Source organism: Mya arenaria, chromosome 4 (assembly GCF_026914265.1).
Source record: "Mya arenaria isolate MELC-2E11 chromosome 4, ASM2691426v1".
NCBI lineage: Eukaryota > Metazoa > Mollusca > Bivalvia > Myida > Myidae > Mya > Mya arenaria.
The window spans coordinates 48804010-48817923 of NC_069125.1; the positions used below are offsets into that span (position 1 = coordinate 48804010).

At 34.0% G+C, this 13914-nt stretch overlaps 1 protein-coding gene across 1 annotated transcript in view; it reads right to left on the minus strand.

Moving 5' to 3' along the window:
- LOC128232881 (neuropeptide S receptor-like) overlaps positions 1-13655 on the minus strand; it is a 48123-nt gene extending 34468 nt beyond the window's left edge. The window contains exon 1 of the mRNA XM_052946663.1: positions 13523-13655. Within this exon, the coding sequence (XP_052802623.1) occupies positions 13523-13555 (33 nt within the window). The 5' untranslated portion in view covers positions 13556-13655. The remainder of the gene's footprint in view (positions 1-13522) is intronic.
- Positions 13656-13914: the final 259 nt, after the last annotated feature.

Here is a 13914-nt window from a genome sequence, read left to right on the forward strand (position 1 = left end):
TAATCATGTGCCACTCGTCCTTTTTTCTTTTAGGTCTTGAATCATGTGCCACTCGTCCTTTTTCTTTTAGGTCTTTAATCATGTGCCACTCGTTCTTTTTCATTTAGGCCTTGAATCATGTGCCACTCGTCCTTTTCCTTTTAGGTCTTGAATCATGTGCCACTCGTCCTTTTTCTTTTAGGTCTTGAAACATGTGCCACTCGTCCTTTTTTCTTTTAGGTCTTGAATCATGTGCCACTCGTCCTTTTTTCTTTTAGGTCTTGAATCATGTGCCACTCGTCCTTTTTCTTTTAGGTCTTGAAACATGTGCCACTCGTCCTTTTTTCTTTTAGGTCTTGAATCATGGGCCACTCGTCCTTTTTTCTTTTAGGTCTTGAATCATGTGCCACTCGTCCTTTTTCTTTTAGGTCTTGAAACATGTGCCACTCGTCCTTTTTTCTTTTAGGTCTTGAATCATGTGCCACTCGTCCTTTTTCTTTTAGGCCTTGAATCATGTGCCACTTGTCCTTTTTCTTTTAGGCCTTGAATCATGTGCCACTCGTCCCTTTTTATTTTAATCCTTGAATCAGGTGTCATGCGTCCTTTTTCTTTTAGGTCTTGAATCAGGTACCATGCGTCCTTTTTCTTTTATGCTTTGAATTATGTGCCACTCGTCCTTTTTCTTTAAGGCTTTTAACCATGTGTCTCTCGTCCAGTGGCTGTTAAGCCCTGAGTCAGATGTCACACGTACTTTTTCTTTTAGGCCTTGAATCAGGAGTCACGCGTCCTTTTTTTAGGCCTTGAATCAGGTTCCACACATCCTTTTTCTTTTAGGCCTTGAATCAGGTTCCACACATCCTTTTTCTTTTAGGCCTTGAATCAGGTTCCACACATCCTTTTTCTTTTAGGCCTTGAATCATGTGCCACGCGTCCTTTTTCTTTTAGGCCATGAATCAGGTGTCACGCGTCCTTTTTTTAGGCCTATAATCAGGCGCCATGCACCCTTTCTTTTTAGGCCTTGAATCATGTCTCTCGTCCAGTATCCGTTAGACCTTGACTCATTTTAATCTCGTCAAGTCTCTGTAAAGCTTTTAATTATGTTCGTTTCGTTCAGTGTCTGTAAGGCCTTAAACAATGTTTCTCCTGTTCAGTTTATGTTAGTGCATTTCGTCCAGGGTCTATTAGGCCATGAACTATGTGTCTTTCAACATGGTTTTCCGTAACATTGGCAACTGGGATGTTAGATTCCGTTGTGTTTGTTGTTTATAAATAAAATATTCTTTGCCTAGATTGCTTAAAAGTCGGTCGTTTTAATTTGATAACTGAAAGGTAATCACCCACTATAAATCATTACTCAAAAGTGTTATACTAACTCCAATATAGACATGTTTTGCTTTAGGCAATATGTTATTTCCGTAAAAGCTTTCTCTGGGGCTATATATGCAACCACTACATGTGTTTTGTTTTTATTGTTTTCGCCTTGTAACAAAGTGAAGATTAATTTGAGATGCATAATTTATAAGCTGCAAGTATATTAAATTTAAATTACACAATTTCGAAACAGTTAAACAAAATACCATACATTAACACTAAGAACCATTTGCGATGCTTCTTCAACATTAGTATCAACACATATGATTGCTTCTGGTGACTAAAGAGTTACAAAGTGACGTTATGTTTGAATGAGTAATAGGAAGGACTGCAATAATCATTTCCAACAGTATGCATCAGTAGGCTTCATACGGAAAATTGTTCGATTTCAATAAAAATGATTATTCGCCTGGTGACCAAATTGAGTTAAAAAGGAACGTTAAATTGGTTGCATCAGTGTTGTCAACTCAGTTAGGTTATGTATTTGAACGAAAAACGACTACAAAACATTCCTGACTGTGGGCAGAAGACGGGCACTACACTTAAATAACTTAAACCTTCTTTTGTCCTTATGTTTAAATTGCATTATGACAGTATATATTGTTTTTGCATTATGCCACTATATGTTGTTTTGATATCATGTTAAATTGCAATATGCCATTATATTTTTTTCATATGTCATGTTAAATTACAGTATGGCATTATATATTGTTCACTTCCGTTTACAATTTGTCATTATATCTCATTTTTACTATATGTTCATTAATTTATTGTTGTTTTTCACACGCGTATATTGCAATATGCCATTATGCCATTATGTCTAGTTTTCTTCATATGTTCACACTGTATTATGTCATTATATCTTGTTTTGTTCTCACAGCTATATTGCATTTGTCCTTATATCTTATTTTTTCTCACGTTTTTTTGCAATATGGCATTCTATCTTACATATGCAATTAGGTATTTTATCTTGTTTTGTTCACATGTTTATAATGAAATATGTCATTACATCTTGTTTTTTCGCATGTTAAAGTTGTTGTTTTGTTGTATTGTTTTAAATCGGCTTTAACATCTGTGTTTATTCAGTGATGCTGAAATTCATAGCGTGTTGGGCCTACGCAAGGGCGTAGGATGATAGCACTTCCTGATCCAGTGAGATTATGCCGATGACATCAGCAGACTATAAAATAATATATAATGTAAATGTGAGAATAAGGACAAAAAATAACGGGACTAAGTGGGACCATACTTATTATTATTTAACTACTAAGTGAAAATGTTTTTATGCTCAAAATTATTTGATTTTTGATGCGTAAAATGCACATACCTTTAAAAAAAAACCTAGTAACAGTTGTGAAAAAAAAATAAATCTTTAGCTGATCACCCTCACAGAAGGCGGAAAAGACGAACTTTTGAAAACTTTATTTTGAGATGCCATTCATATAACATCATGGGTCAAACGTTTCGTTCCTAAACGGCCACGAATTTCATGAAGGTATCTGGTATTCTTGTGATATGACCTCTAAATACAATTCATTTGCTGTTGCACAATGGTTTGTTTTGATCAGAACGAGGCAGCTTATACATAACATTTAATATTATGAGCGATATTCCACGTTAATAACAAAATTTGTGTGCCTGAACACACTGTGTAAGATAGTTTGCAGAGCGTTCCCTAATCTTGATTAATTATAGAGATCGTGAGTTCATGTTTAAAGGCAAATGTCCATGCATGCCTGGAACGTTTATTTTAATTTGTTTCTTTTGTTTTTATTCTTTTGAATATGGCTAGCAGACCGTAACCACTGGATGAATAATCCTAACGAAATTTAGACAGCAGCACGCACATGTCAACAATTATTTATCTCTGTGCAATAAATAGACAACATGTTATAACGCGCAAGTGTTACCAATCTGCATGGGCTTTTCCCAATAGACAGCGAACTCATTTGATCGGTATCGAATAAAATCAGTTTAAAAGTAATTTTCGTAATTGACGTCATGAATTACGACGTATGTGACTCAAACAAACATCATGATATTTAATTATGCAAAAAGGAAACTTAAGAGCTTATCTGTGCAGTTTATGAGTTGAACATATTCATTATCTTTTATATTACTCTTTAGCAGATACTTATAATTACTGATATTCAACGACATAATACAGTATTTGATAAACACCTTAAATTAACCCATAAGGGGGTCATAAGGGTCTTTGGAAGAGATTTATACGAGTAAAATTAAAAATAATAAAATCGGACATTGTATTTCCACATATAGGTGTTTTGTGAAATGTAATGTTCTAAAGAAAAAAACTCCTGCTGATCGTCTGATTTTCATGAAGAGTGTTATCGTTCCGTTGGTTTAGGCAACTCTATCATCTTTTTGAAGATTTTAATTGACAAGAAGTTTTCTCTTTATAAATTTATTTCCTATACTCGGTTTTCTGTCGTCGTGATGCCAATGGCAATGACAATGATATGTTTGACTTTTGTTCACTGCTTAGTAAATTATTTATTGTACAATCAGTTATTTCCTTCTCTGCATTTGTATTAATTCTTATTTCCATCCGAGTGATATACCTTAGTGCAAAGATCTTTCTCCGCCTCAATTAAAGTGCTAACACTTAATTGTGCCCATAAGCACACCAGGTCTAGGTTTTTCTACCCTCTTCTCGTTTACAGCTTCAATTAAAAGGTTTTTTCCATGCTGGTGTATTTCGCCGAAGCCGATATAACAGTATGAAGGAGGAATTTCAGATACCACATGGCATACTAAAGAAAACCCATGGGTGTTTGGTGATCTTATTTTACTTGTTGAACTGCAAAGTTTGTTAAAGCAAATGTGTTGTTTTACCTTCCTGCAATACACATGTGTCAGCGGTTTATCTTCACACAGTGTTGCAGTTTTATTTTACACACAACAAATATCCTGTATGCAAAGATAAATCTACATGCAATACAAATTACATTTGTAATACAGGTAATATGTGAAATGGTCAATTTGGCGGTAAGATTTCTAGATACAGCTTACAATATCAAGTAAATTGTAGATAGAAATTGATTTACACTTGAGTAGATGTAGATAAATATAGTTAGAGTACCATGTACTGCATGTCAAGCGAAATTGGCCATGCTGTACATATTATTATTACAAATTATAAACATTATAATTTTTGTTACGTCATTCTCGCTCACACTTTAAGAAAAAGCGACTATTAACAATATTTATGTTAATATAAGGTAATAATAGATTTATTTCGTTATCAAAGTGGTAACATCGTATGAGGAAATGGAATGTATTCCCAACTCCGTTCAGATTACAAATATTGCATTCAAATGTACGGTGTTTTTTAGATAAACATGCATGTTAAGTTTACACGGCCTCTAAACGCCAGCTCCACCACTTTACGGTGGTGCAAAGAAAAAGAGCTGTCGACACTTCCGTGATGGAGCTGTGCCCTATGTTTACATAAACAAACGTGAGTATAGTTTATATTTTATTTGATTATTTCATTTAACGGACATATTTCAAAAATCGAAGAATGTGGTAACTGTGGTGCCTGGGGCTTTTCTCCCGAATCGGACATGTGCATATTTTGAGATGTGATTGCATAGCAAGTACACTTCGGTGCTTACACATCCGTAAGAACATTGTCACGCAAGCAAACATAACTGTTATGCATAATACCTATGCCAGAACACAACAAAACTGATAAGCACTTACTTAAAAAGAAAATGCACATATTTATAAAAGTGGTGGCGCTGTTGCCATGGTGGTGGCGCTGTTGAGTATGTTTTGTGCTTGAAGTAATATAAAACGTTAATGTTTTTGAATGAATATTAAGGTTGCTGTGTTTATCATTCATTGTTACGCTAGTTATGCATACTTCTTGCGGAAACAAAACTCTAAGCGAACTAACTAAACCTTACTGGAAACTATTTCGAAAACAAACGGTTTGCGCTGTTAATTTTTACCATAGAACTATAAGTATCTATCATGTGTGTCCGGTTAAGAGAGAAGTATTCTTGCATACCGGACGTGTGTTTACGGTCATGTGACCAGTACTGTAAAAACGCATCCTACACCCTCCATGCAAGATATGCCACACGCAACAACGCGCCACTTCTTATATATTTTATTGGTTTATGAAAAGTACATTATTCCATTTCAATAAAGCACAATCAAATAATAATAGTGATTTAAAATTACTGCGCTTTATGACGTCAATTCTACGTCAATTTTTCCACAAATTGATAATTTTAGATATGCAAGAAAAAATATCAATCACGTTTTTCCGGTCCGGATAAAAAAAATCCACCCCTCGGTCACGCTGCGTGGTCGGTAACTCGGCTTACGCGCGTGCACTCGGGTCGGATTTTTCTATCCGTACCGGACACACATGATATATACTTATAGTTCTATGGTAAAATTAGAGCACCTAGCCGTTTATTTTCGAACTAGTTTTCATTTAGGTTAAGATGGTTCGCGAAAAGTTTTGTTTCCGCACGTAGTATGCATAACCAGCATAATGTTAAATGAATGATAAACATAGCATCTTCTGTATTCATTCCAAAGGCGTCAACTTTTTACATTACTTCAAGCACAAAACATACTCGATAGCGCCACCACCAGGGCAACAGCGCCCCACTTTTATAAATATGTGCATATTTCCTTTTTAAAAGTGTTTATCAGTTTTGTTGTGTTCCGGCATAGGTACAGTACATACCAGTTATGTTTGCATGCGTGAGAGTGTTCCTACGGGGGTGTAAGCACCGAAGTGTACTTGCTATGCAATCACATCTCAAAACATGCACTAGTCCGATTCGGGAGAAAAGTTCCTGACACCACAGTTTGCACAATATTGAAACGAAATAGTAACCAGCCTACAATAGAAGTATTCTTACACGGTACCACATTCTCCGATTTTCAAAATATGTCCGTTTAATGAAAATATCAAATAAAATATAAACCATACTCGCGTTTGTTCGTGTAAACATAGGGTACAGCTCCACCACGGAAGTGTCGACAGCTCTTCTTCTTTGCACCACCTTAAAGTGGTGAAGCTGGCGTTTATAGGCCGTGGTTTACTAAAATGAAGAACGACAAAATCCAGAAAAAAGTCATCACGTAAATACTAAATAAAATATAATTGTTTTCTGTTGTCAATATTGGTTTGGTTATACTATTCATAGTTAACTATCACAATGGCTTGTTGGGATGGAATTGTTTTCATAATATGAATAATAAAAGAGCTATTCAGCCTAACTCGCTAAATTACCTAAATGCATTAACTCTCAAGATGAACTGGCACTGTCACACCTGCATATATTTTCGAAACCAGTGTGGGTATAAGCCTTATAACAGTTATTTTTCGAACAAAACAAGTACACCTGGAATCATGTTAATAATATATAAAATGTCTATTTTGTTGATTACAATGACAGCGGTTGGCAGGTTTGAACACCCAATAAATCATCCATTATTTAACGATGCTTTCCATTGTTCTGTTGGATGTAATGTTGAAGTGAATTACTAAGTGCTTCATATGATGTTGGATTAAAATTAAAAGTAAACTAATTTGAAATTTGCAATTATTTTTTTTATTTTTATTTTAAAAGTATGTATATATTATCTTATCTTATATAATTATATGTATATAAGCGGATTTTCTGCGCTACTGTGAAAATTCTCTTACATTTATAGTATATAATTTCAGCTAATCTTTCTTAAAGATCTCCACTTTTAACATGTCATTATGCTTTCCAACAATATTAAGTTTACCTCCGCTATATCAATCCCTTCTTGTTTGCTTAGATTTCCTTGCTTACATAATTTCTTTACGTCGTTGTTTGCACACTCCGCAACCGGCCTTCTAGATATCGTTCTGCCTTATTCTCGCATATGTTATTTTTTTCAATTTTCGGATAATCTAAAACATCCAGGAATATTTTATAGCTACTGTTTAATATCATGTTTACTGTTTATTATTTCACGCGTGTTGAGAAAGAATAAACACATTAAATTAATTTATATTACAGCACAAACTACACAATCTGAAAATCTTTTAAACGGATATTTTCCAGCCTGATTATAACTTGGGAAGATTAATCTCTGCCTCTACAGTGAAACAATTAAAACAAATCCCTTTATTTGCAAAAAGACAAAAGCCAAAACATAAGCTGACAAACAAGAACCACGAAGCCCTGCATTATCAATATGTTGATATGAACATATGATATAGAAAAAATGAACGTAAATTACGACAAATATGTATATTATAAACCAATTTATCTATCAGACTGTTACACATCTGGCTCTCTCTTAGTCTAAGTCAGAATGGCGTATATACTCGTATATATAATAAACCGTTGTTGAACAAGGAAAAGCAAAATATCTCATTTCGAAACGTTTCAATTTAAATCTCTTATCTTTTAAGTTCTTAAAAACAGTACACACTTAAAGGTACTGTGGGTTCGTAATTCAATGACAAAGCGTCTTATTTAATTACTACTGTTCCATAATTTTATGGGTTATTAGGATGTTTACATAACTAAACATAGCCATTATGTGTTTGTAATCGAAAGTTATCAAAACGATCTAATCAATGGATCAAATCGAAAGAATGGCGGATTCGAAAAAACTCCGCTTATATTCCTGACAGTCGGCTCAGTAATAGGGAAGTCAGACCAACAGAAAAATCTCCAGGAGTTTATCAGCCAATTTGCTTAGTCGAGGAATTCCTAGTTCCAAAAGACATTATTTCTATCGAGGAAATAACCAGTTAAATGGAAATTGACAATAAAACAAACAAGATGGTATAAAACTTTTACTCGTAAAAAAGTGCTTTCAATGTCTTGGATGTCAGGATTAAGGATATATATTAGTGAACACGTTTGCATGTCTTTTTCGGAAAAAGCATGCGACGTTTGTGTCAGAATAAAATACCCAATGTTGAAACTGACTCATGATTTTATTTTAATCAGTTGTATAAAATATATCTTTCACAAATACATCCTCTTTGTAATAAGTTGTGATATGTCAGGTTTACCTAAGTTACTTGTTTCTGTCTAACCACGATATCAAATACAGTGTTTTATTAATATACTGCGTATACCATATGCACAAGGAATGGAAGTCAGAAAGGGAAATGGACAAACGGAAGAGCATTCCAGCAATAAACATCTTACACGTTTTTAAACATTAAATGTATTTAAATGTGAACGATTTGAAAATGAATAATTGCTAAAGCGCTTCAGTTGAAATATGTTGTTCAATGTAAAGACTACAAAGAACAATAGGGAAAAACGAAAAAACGATTCCGTCGGCGAAATCATATAATATTTGTACCTCTTGGTCTGTAGTCAGTGATTTTATCGCCACCTCGGAAGAATGGTCTTTATAAAGGACATACGCATATTTCCCTTCTGCGACAGATTTTGTCAGTGTATTATTATTATTTGTCAGTTTGTTTTTGTTAAATTCAGCATACTGAAAACTCATTTTGTTGGCATTTTTCGTCGTCTCATGTTTGGTAACGAAATATATTCAATTTATTTTTCATCCTTCTTAGGTTAACTGAACAAACTCGCTAAGGACGATCATATCCCATTTTAAGGTTAGCAGTATAAATTGAGGCAAAATCATCCTGCCCGTCGTTGGTATGCGCTGCCGGTTGCGTGTCAAAAGTGATAAAGTCCGCTTTCTATTGCATGAGCTCATTTCAAAAGGCTAGTCATTCGCGTAACCGTACGATGTCTTCTGCTGTTACACGACAACTTCCTGATGACATTTTTCATTTGCCATTTGCAAGACATTAATTAGATTGTTTTGCATTGGTAGAAATATTCTTCCTTTGCTACAAAAGTTACGTTTTCGACCAGTCTCTATACACAAATGTCTTGCAAACGCCAGAATAAACACCGTATAAAAAGTGTGATATTTTAGACAATGTTTTATGCAAATGGTTTTGCCATTTCAATGGAGATTTTGTTGTCGGTCATGCGGCAAAATCACGAATGGCAAGCAAATATATTTTGCCAAACTTTCGCGCTGAGGTGTAGCCTAGACAAAGACAAAACATGGATTGTGTGGTCTACAATTGTTTTACTTTTTTGTTTTTATTTCTGCTCCATCAACATCATCAGAAGTCGACTTATATCGTTGTGCCTCGGCAACTTATAACATTACCACGCATCCACCAATCATTAACGAAGCGTTTTAAAAAGGAGCTCAACAGCATACCGAGTAGTGACCAGGGCAAGCCAATCACCAAATATATCTGACTTAGTTCATCAATTACCTAGAAAGCGTCACACAAAATCTAAAAAATACTTTGCTCGTACATGTAACATATTAGAGCAATAAAGTTAGTTTTGCTGTAAGTTTAAGGGCGCTCAACCTTTCATGATATTCAGGAAGTGGCGTTTCAACCATGTTGAACAAATTAGATTCATTTAACTACGTTATATGAAACCTAACGAATTACTTAAAATAATATGATTGTTTAAGAAATGATACAACTGTCTCATGGAGCATTGTATATTTAATGTATTCGTTAACATGTTACATCATTAAACAATATATGTTTGTGTTACAGCAAAACTATTATCAATAACATGGTCATGGTTGAAATTTTACAAATGCATTTAATTCAACGCCATAATTTGATCAATATTCCATTTTCGTGAGTTGTGTTACATCTGTCATTATTTCACACATCTTAGGTCCACACATACGAGGGACTTATAGTTCAAATCATTGTACAGCATTCAAGAGCGATAACTGCTGCTAAAAAGGTGTCTCTGCGCTATTAAACTAAAGAATACTTAAGCCTAATTTCAGTCAAAACAAAATTTTATCCTGGTAAAAAATTGTCCCTCGCATCAAAGACAAAGGAATACGATTATTCAAAATAGAATACCCGAAACAAAACCATGTTGAGCCTTATACAAGACAAACATCTTAAAGCATCAATGTTGTGTCTTTAAATTTGTTTAGGTATGGAATTTAAAGAGTTTTAAAAGTGAAATAAAAGAGACAAATTGACACGTTATGGTTAAATGAAAGAAAAGTTTTGAGTTTTCGTCATGCGTTGAAAACTATAAACAATGACCGCTCGGCTGGTGGCGTTCTTAACAATGAAATTAGGCCACACCAAATTAATGTTTAGTTCTTCGGATTTTTGCCAAAAAAAATTGGAGCGAGCGAGCGAAAAAAAAAAAACAATTGTCAGTTTTCATAAAAACCGAAGCGAGCGAAGAGCGAAAAAAATATTTTTCCTTATATTCAATATAAATAAGAAAGATTGTACAAAATAATTGCCCTTAAACCCATTTTAATGCCATCTTGAACTGAACCTCTAATGGACATTGGGAAAATGTCGGAATACATACTATTTATTCATCCGTGTTTAGTACAAACATTATATGGATAAATCTAATTTCTTATATAATTAAAACGTACTTTAATATGACGATCATTCATAATAATAAATAACCCTGCTTTTAGTAAAAAATTTGAAATGACTTAAATAAATCTACCTGAATCAGTTTAACATCATATGCAACTGTATTTAGACATAACTTAGGATTGATTTTGGATTTGCAAAAAATGATCACTTACACAGGCATCATCAAACATCAGACTCCATATAACATAAACTAAATTTTGTTTTTATTATCACAGGAAATGCAATGCCATGTGCTTATTAAAACCAAAAAGAACAAGGGTATTTTTCAGAGTACTATTTTGGGTTATTTAGATGTTTTTATGCACCAGCCAATTGTATATGCCCCCCCCCCCCCTAAGTCCGGAATAGCGGGGACTTTGACTTCCGGTGTCTCAAAACATGGGTAAAATACTCGACCTGCAGGGACACACTGCTGGTAAACCCTGCCGAATGGCCCCGCAACCCCGAATACCTATGTAAGGCCCATTCCCGACTATTTTCAATATGAAGACAAAACCACATTCACTAGGCACTGCGGGGCCACCTGAAAGTTAAAAACACAACCCATTGCCTCTGCTGTCTCCGGTATACCCCTGGAGCAAGGGCGAGGGGTGGGCGGGGCAGTGGTTACAATTGACAAGTGCATTACAATCCCAGATTATGCTGCAAATAAAAACAAACTATAAGGTGATAAACTTAGGCTTACTTATGTTGAGGTATATCCAGACCAGTGTTTTTTATCGCTATTTGTGAAAAAAATATTTGTTCAAAACTGTTGTTTTGTCAGAGTTTGATCAAAAATGAGCTTCATACATCAGTTTGAACCAAACAATGACTCATCTTCCAGTTAAGATGATCATTTTTCTTCAGCATCTTCGTAACGAGGTAAAATTTTGGTCCCTTGTATTATGACTTGAATAAAATAGTACTAAGTTGATCATTCCGATTTCCATTCAAAACGAGTCACTAATTACACAATATTATCGCTACCAGACTCAGATACACATGCTTTATTGCATAATGATTACTTTAAATAATGATCCTTTAGTGCATGAGACGATCAACAATGACTTCAAACATGCTCAAAACATATTTATTGTCAAAAATAAGATTTAATTTCCAAACTTCGAGCCACATTGTTTATACCGGAAGCCACCATTTTGATTGAATATATTGAAACCCATGCTAAACCGATCGAGATACAGTATAAAAACACTACGCATCGGTAACTTCCCTTTAAAAAAACACGAAAACTAGCGTAGAAAAATTATACTTGATAAGTTTTAGCCTTTTAATAAATTATTACTTGAAAAAAATATGTTTGGCGATCAAACTGGAGGTGCGGGCGCACGAAAAAAATAAAAATATTTTTTTTACATTTTCAAAAAAATAGGAGCGGTAAATCCGAGGAACGAAATATTAATTTGGTGTGGCCTTAGCGCTAAAAAAAGCGCAACCTACCACCTAAGAATTGTGGGAAAAGCCTGACGCCGGAGAGCGCTTAATAATTATTGTATTTATATCTAATTCTTTAATATTCGAGTCATAGATATTTTTTTTTAAGATTTAGATTTTTTTCGTATTTGCTTCATTTACTTAAATTAAACAAAACAACATGGACGGTCTTTGTCGTTAATTGTATACAAAAATAAAATATTTATAGATTGATTGATTGATTATACAATCCATCATATACGTTATCTGCTGTTAAGTCACATTAACGTTAGTTTTTACAAAATATTTGCTTCTTTGCGTCATGTCCCTCTTTTTTGCATTTTTGCACTGAGAAGATGGCCCCTTAAATCAAGTTTCCCGAGTATAGTTCGTACTTCAAATTTAGAAACAAAACTAAAAGCGCTGTTCAGTCAAGCGTACGAATACCATGTTATGTAATCTTTTTACCAATTTCGTGAAAACGTTTTTGTCCCTTTTGACAAAATTATGCTTAACTATTTTTGTGATTGCATATTTTTATCATTTTGAGGATACTATTTTAAAAGTAATCATGATAAACTGCTTTTTGCTATATATAGTCAGGTATAGGCAAGTAATATTGCTCAATTCAATAAGACACTTGATACTGTTATGCTACTTTTAGATATTTTGACCAGTGACGTAAACGTTTTCTTCCAATCATTGAATAATTCCAACAATGTGTATCATACATTTTGTATTTGATCTACTAGAAAGAAAATGGAAAACTGCAACAAATATAAATCATTGATATACATGTACGAGTATCGTTCATTGCATTTCTATCCGATATTATGTCATGTTATTCGGCCTATTCAACGTTAATGTTTGATAGTATTTGCAATATAACAAATGATATAACCAATATCAGTCCTCCCCATTTCTGAAAGAAAATATTAAAAGCATGACCGATTTTTCTTGAACCAAATAAAATTAATTGATATTCATATTTTATAGAGCAAAGTGTGATTCATTATCTGTAAAACAAACAATTTGGAAGAATGCGATCATGCAGCGCTAATAGACGGAATTAATTGCAAATTGGAATATATACAATATTTGCGATTTGATTTCTGTAAAATATAATGTAGGGAAGAATACGAATAGACGGAATAACTGAATTTTGTATGTAAATTATTTGCGATTTGATTTCTGTAAAAAGTTCAAATGGGAAGAATACGATCCTGCATCGTTAATAAACGGAATATTCTGCAATTCGGCAACTACAATATTTACTTCTGTACTTACCAGATCCTTCTCACTTAACGACGAATTACTCATCTGGAATTATTTTGAATAAATCCCCTTTTATCGGAATATTATTGAAACTTCCTTGAGGGTTACTGTATGAATCTTTCTCTTTGCAAACATCAATGTTAACTCGACCGCTGGCAACCACCGTTTATGATCACGGCCACTGCTTGTTTCAGATGGGAAACCTGCAAACAAAACCAATAAAGTTACGCGGTTGTGTAGGAGGAGTTAACAATAGAGCCTGCAACCGTAAGCTAAACCTTTCGGTCTTTGAACACCTACACAGGTTTTATGGTATTAAACATCTGAAAAAAAAAAAAAAAATAGTAAAAAAAATCTGAATTTTCAATATAATTATAAATATGATAACAAAATAATTTCCAAGT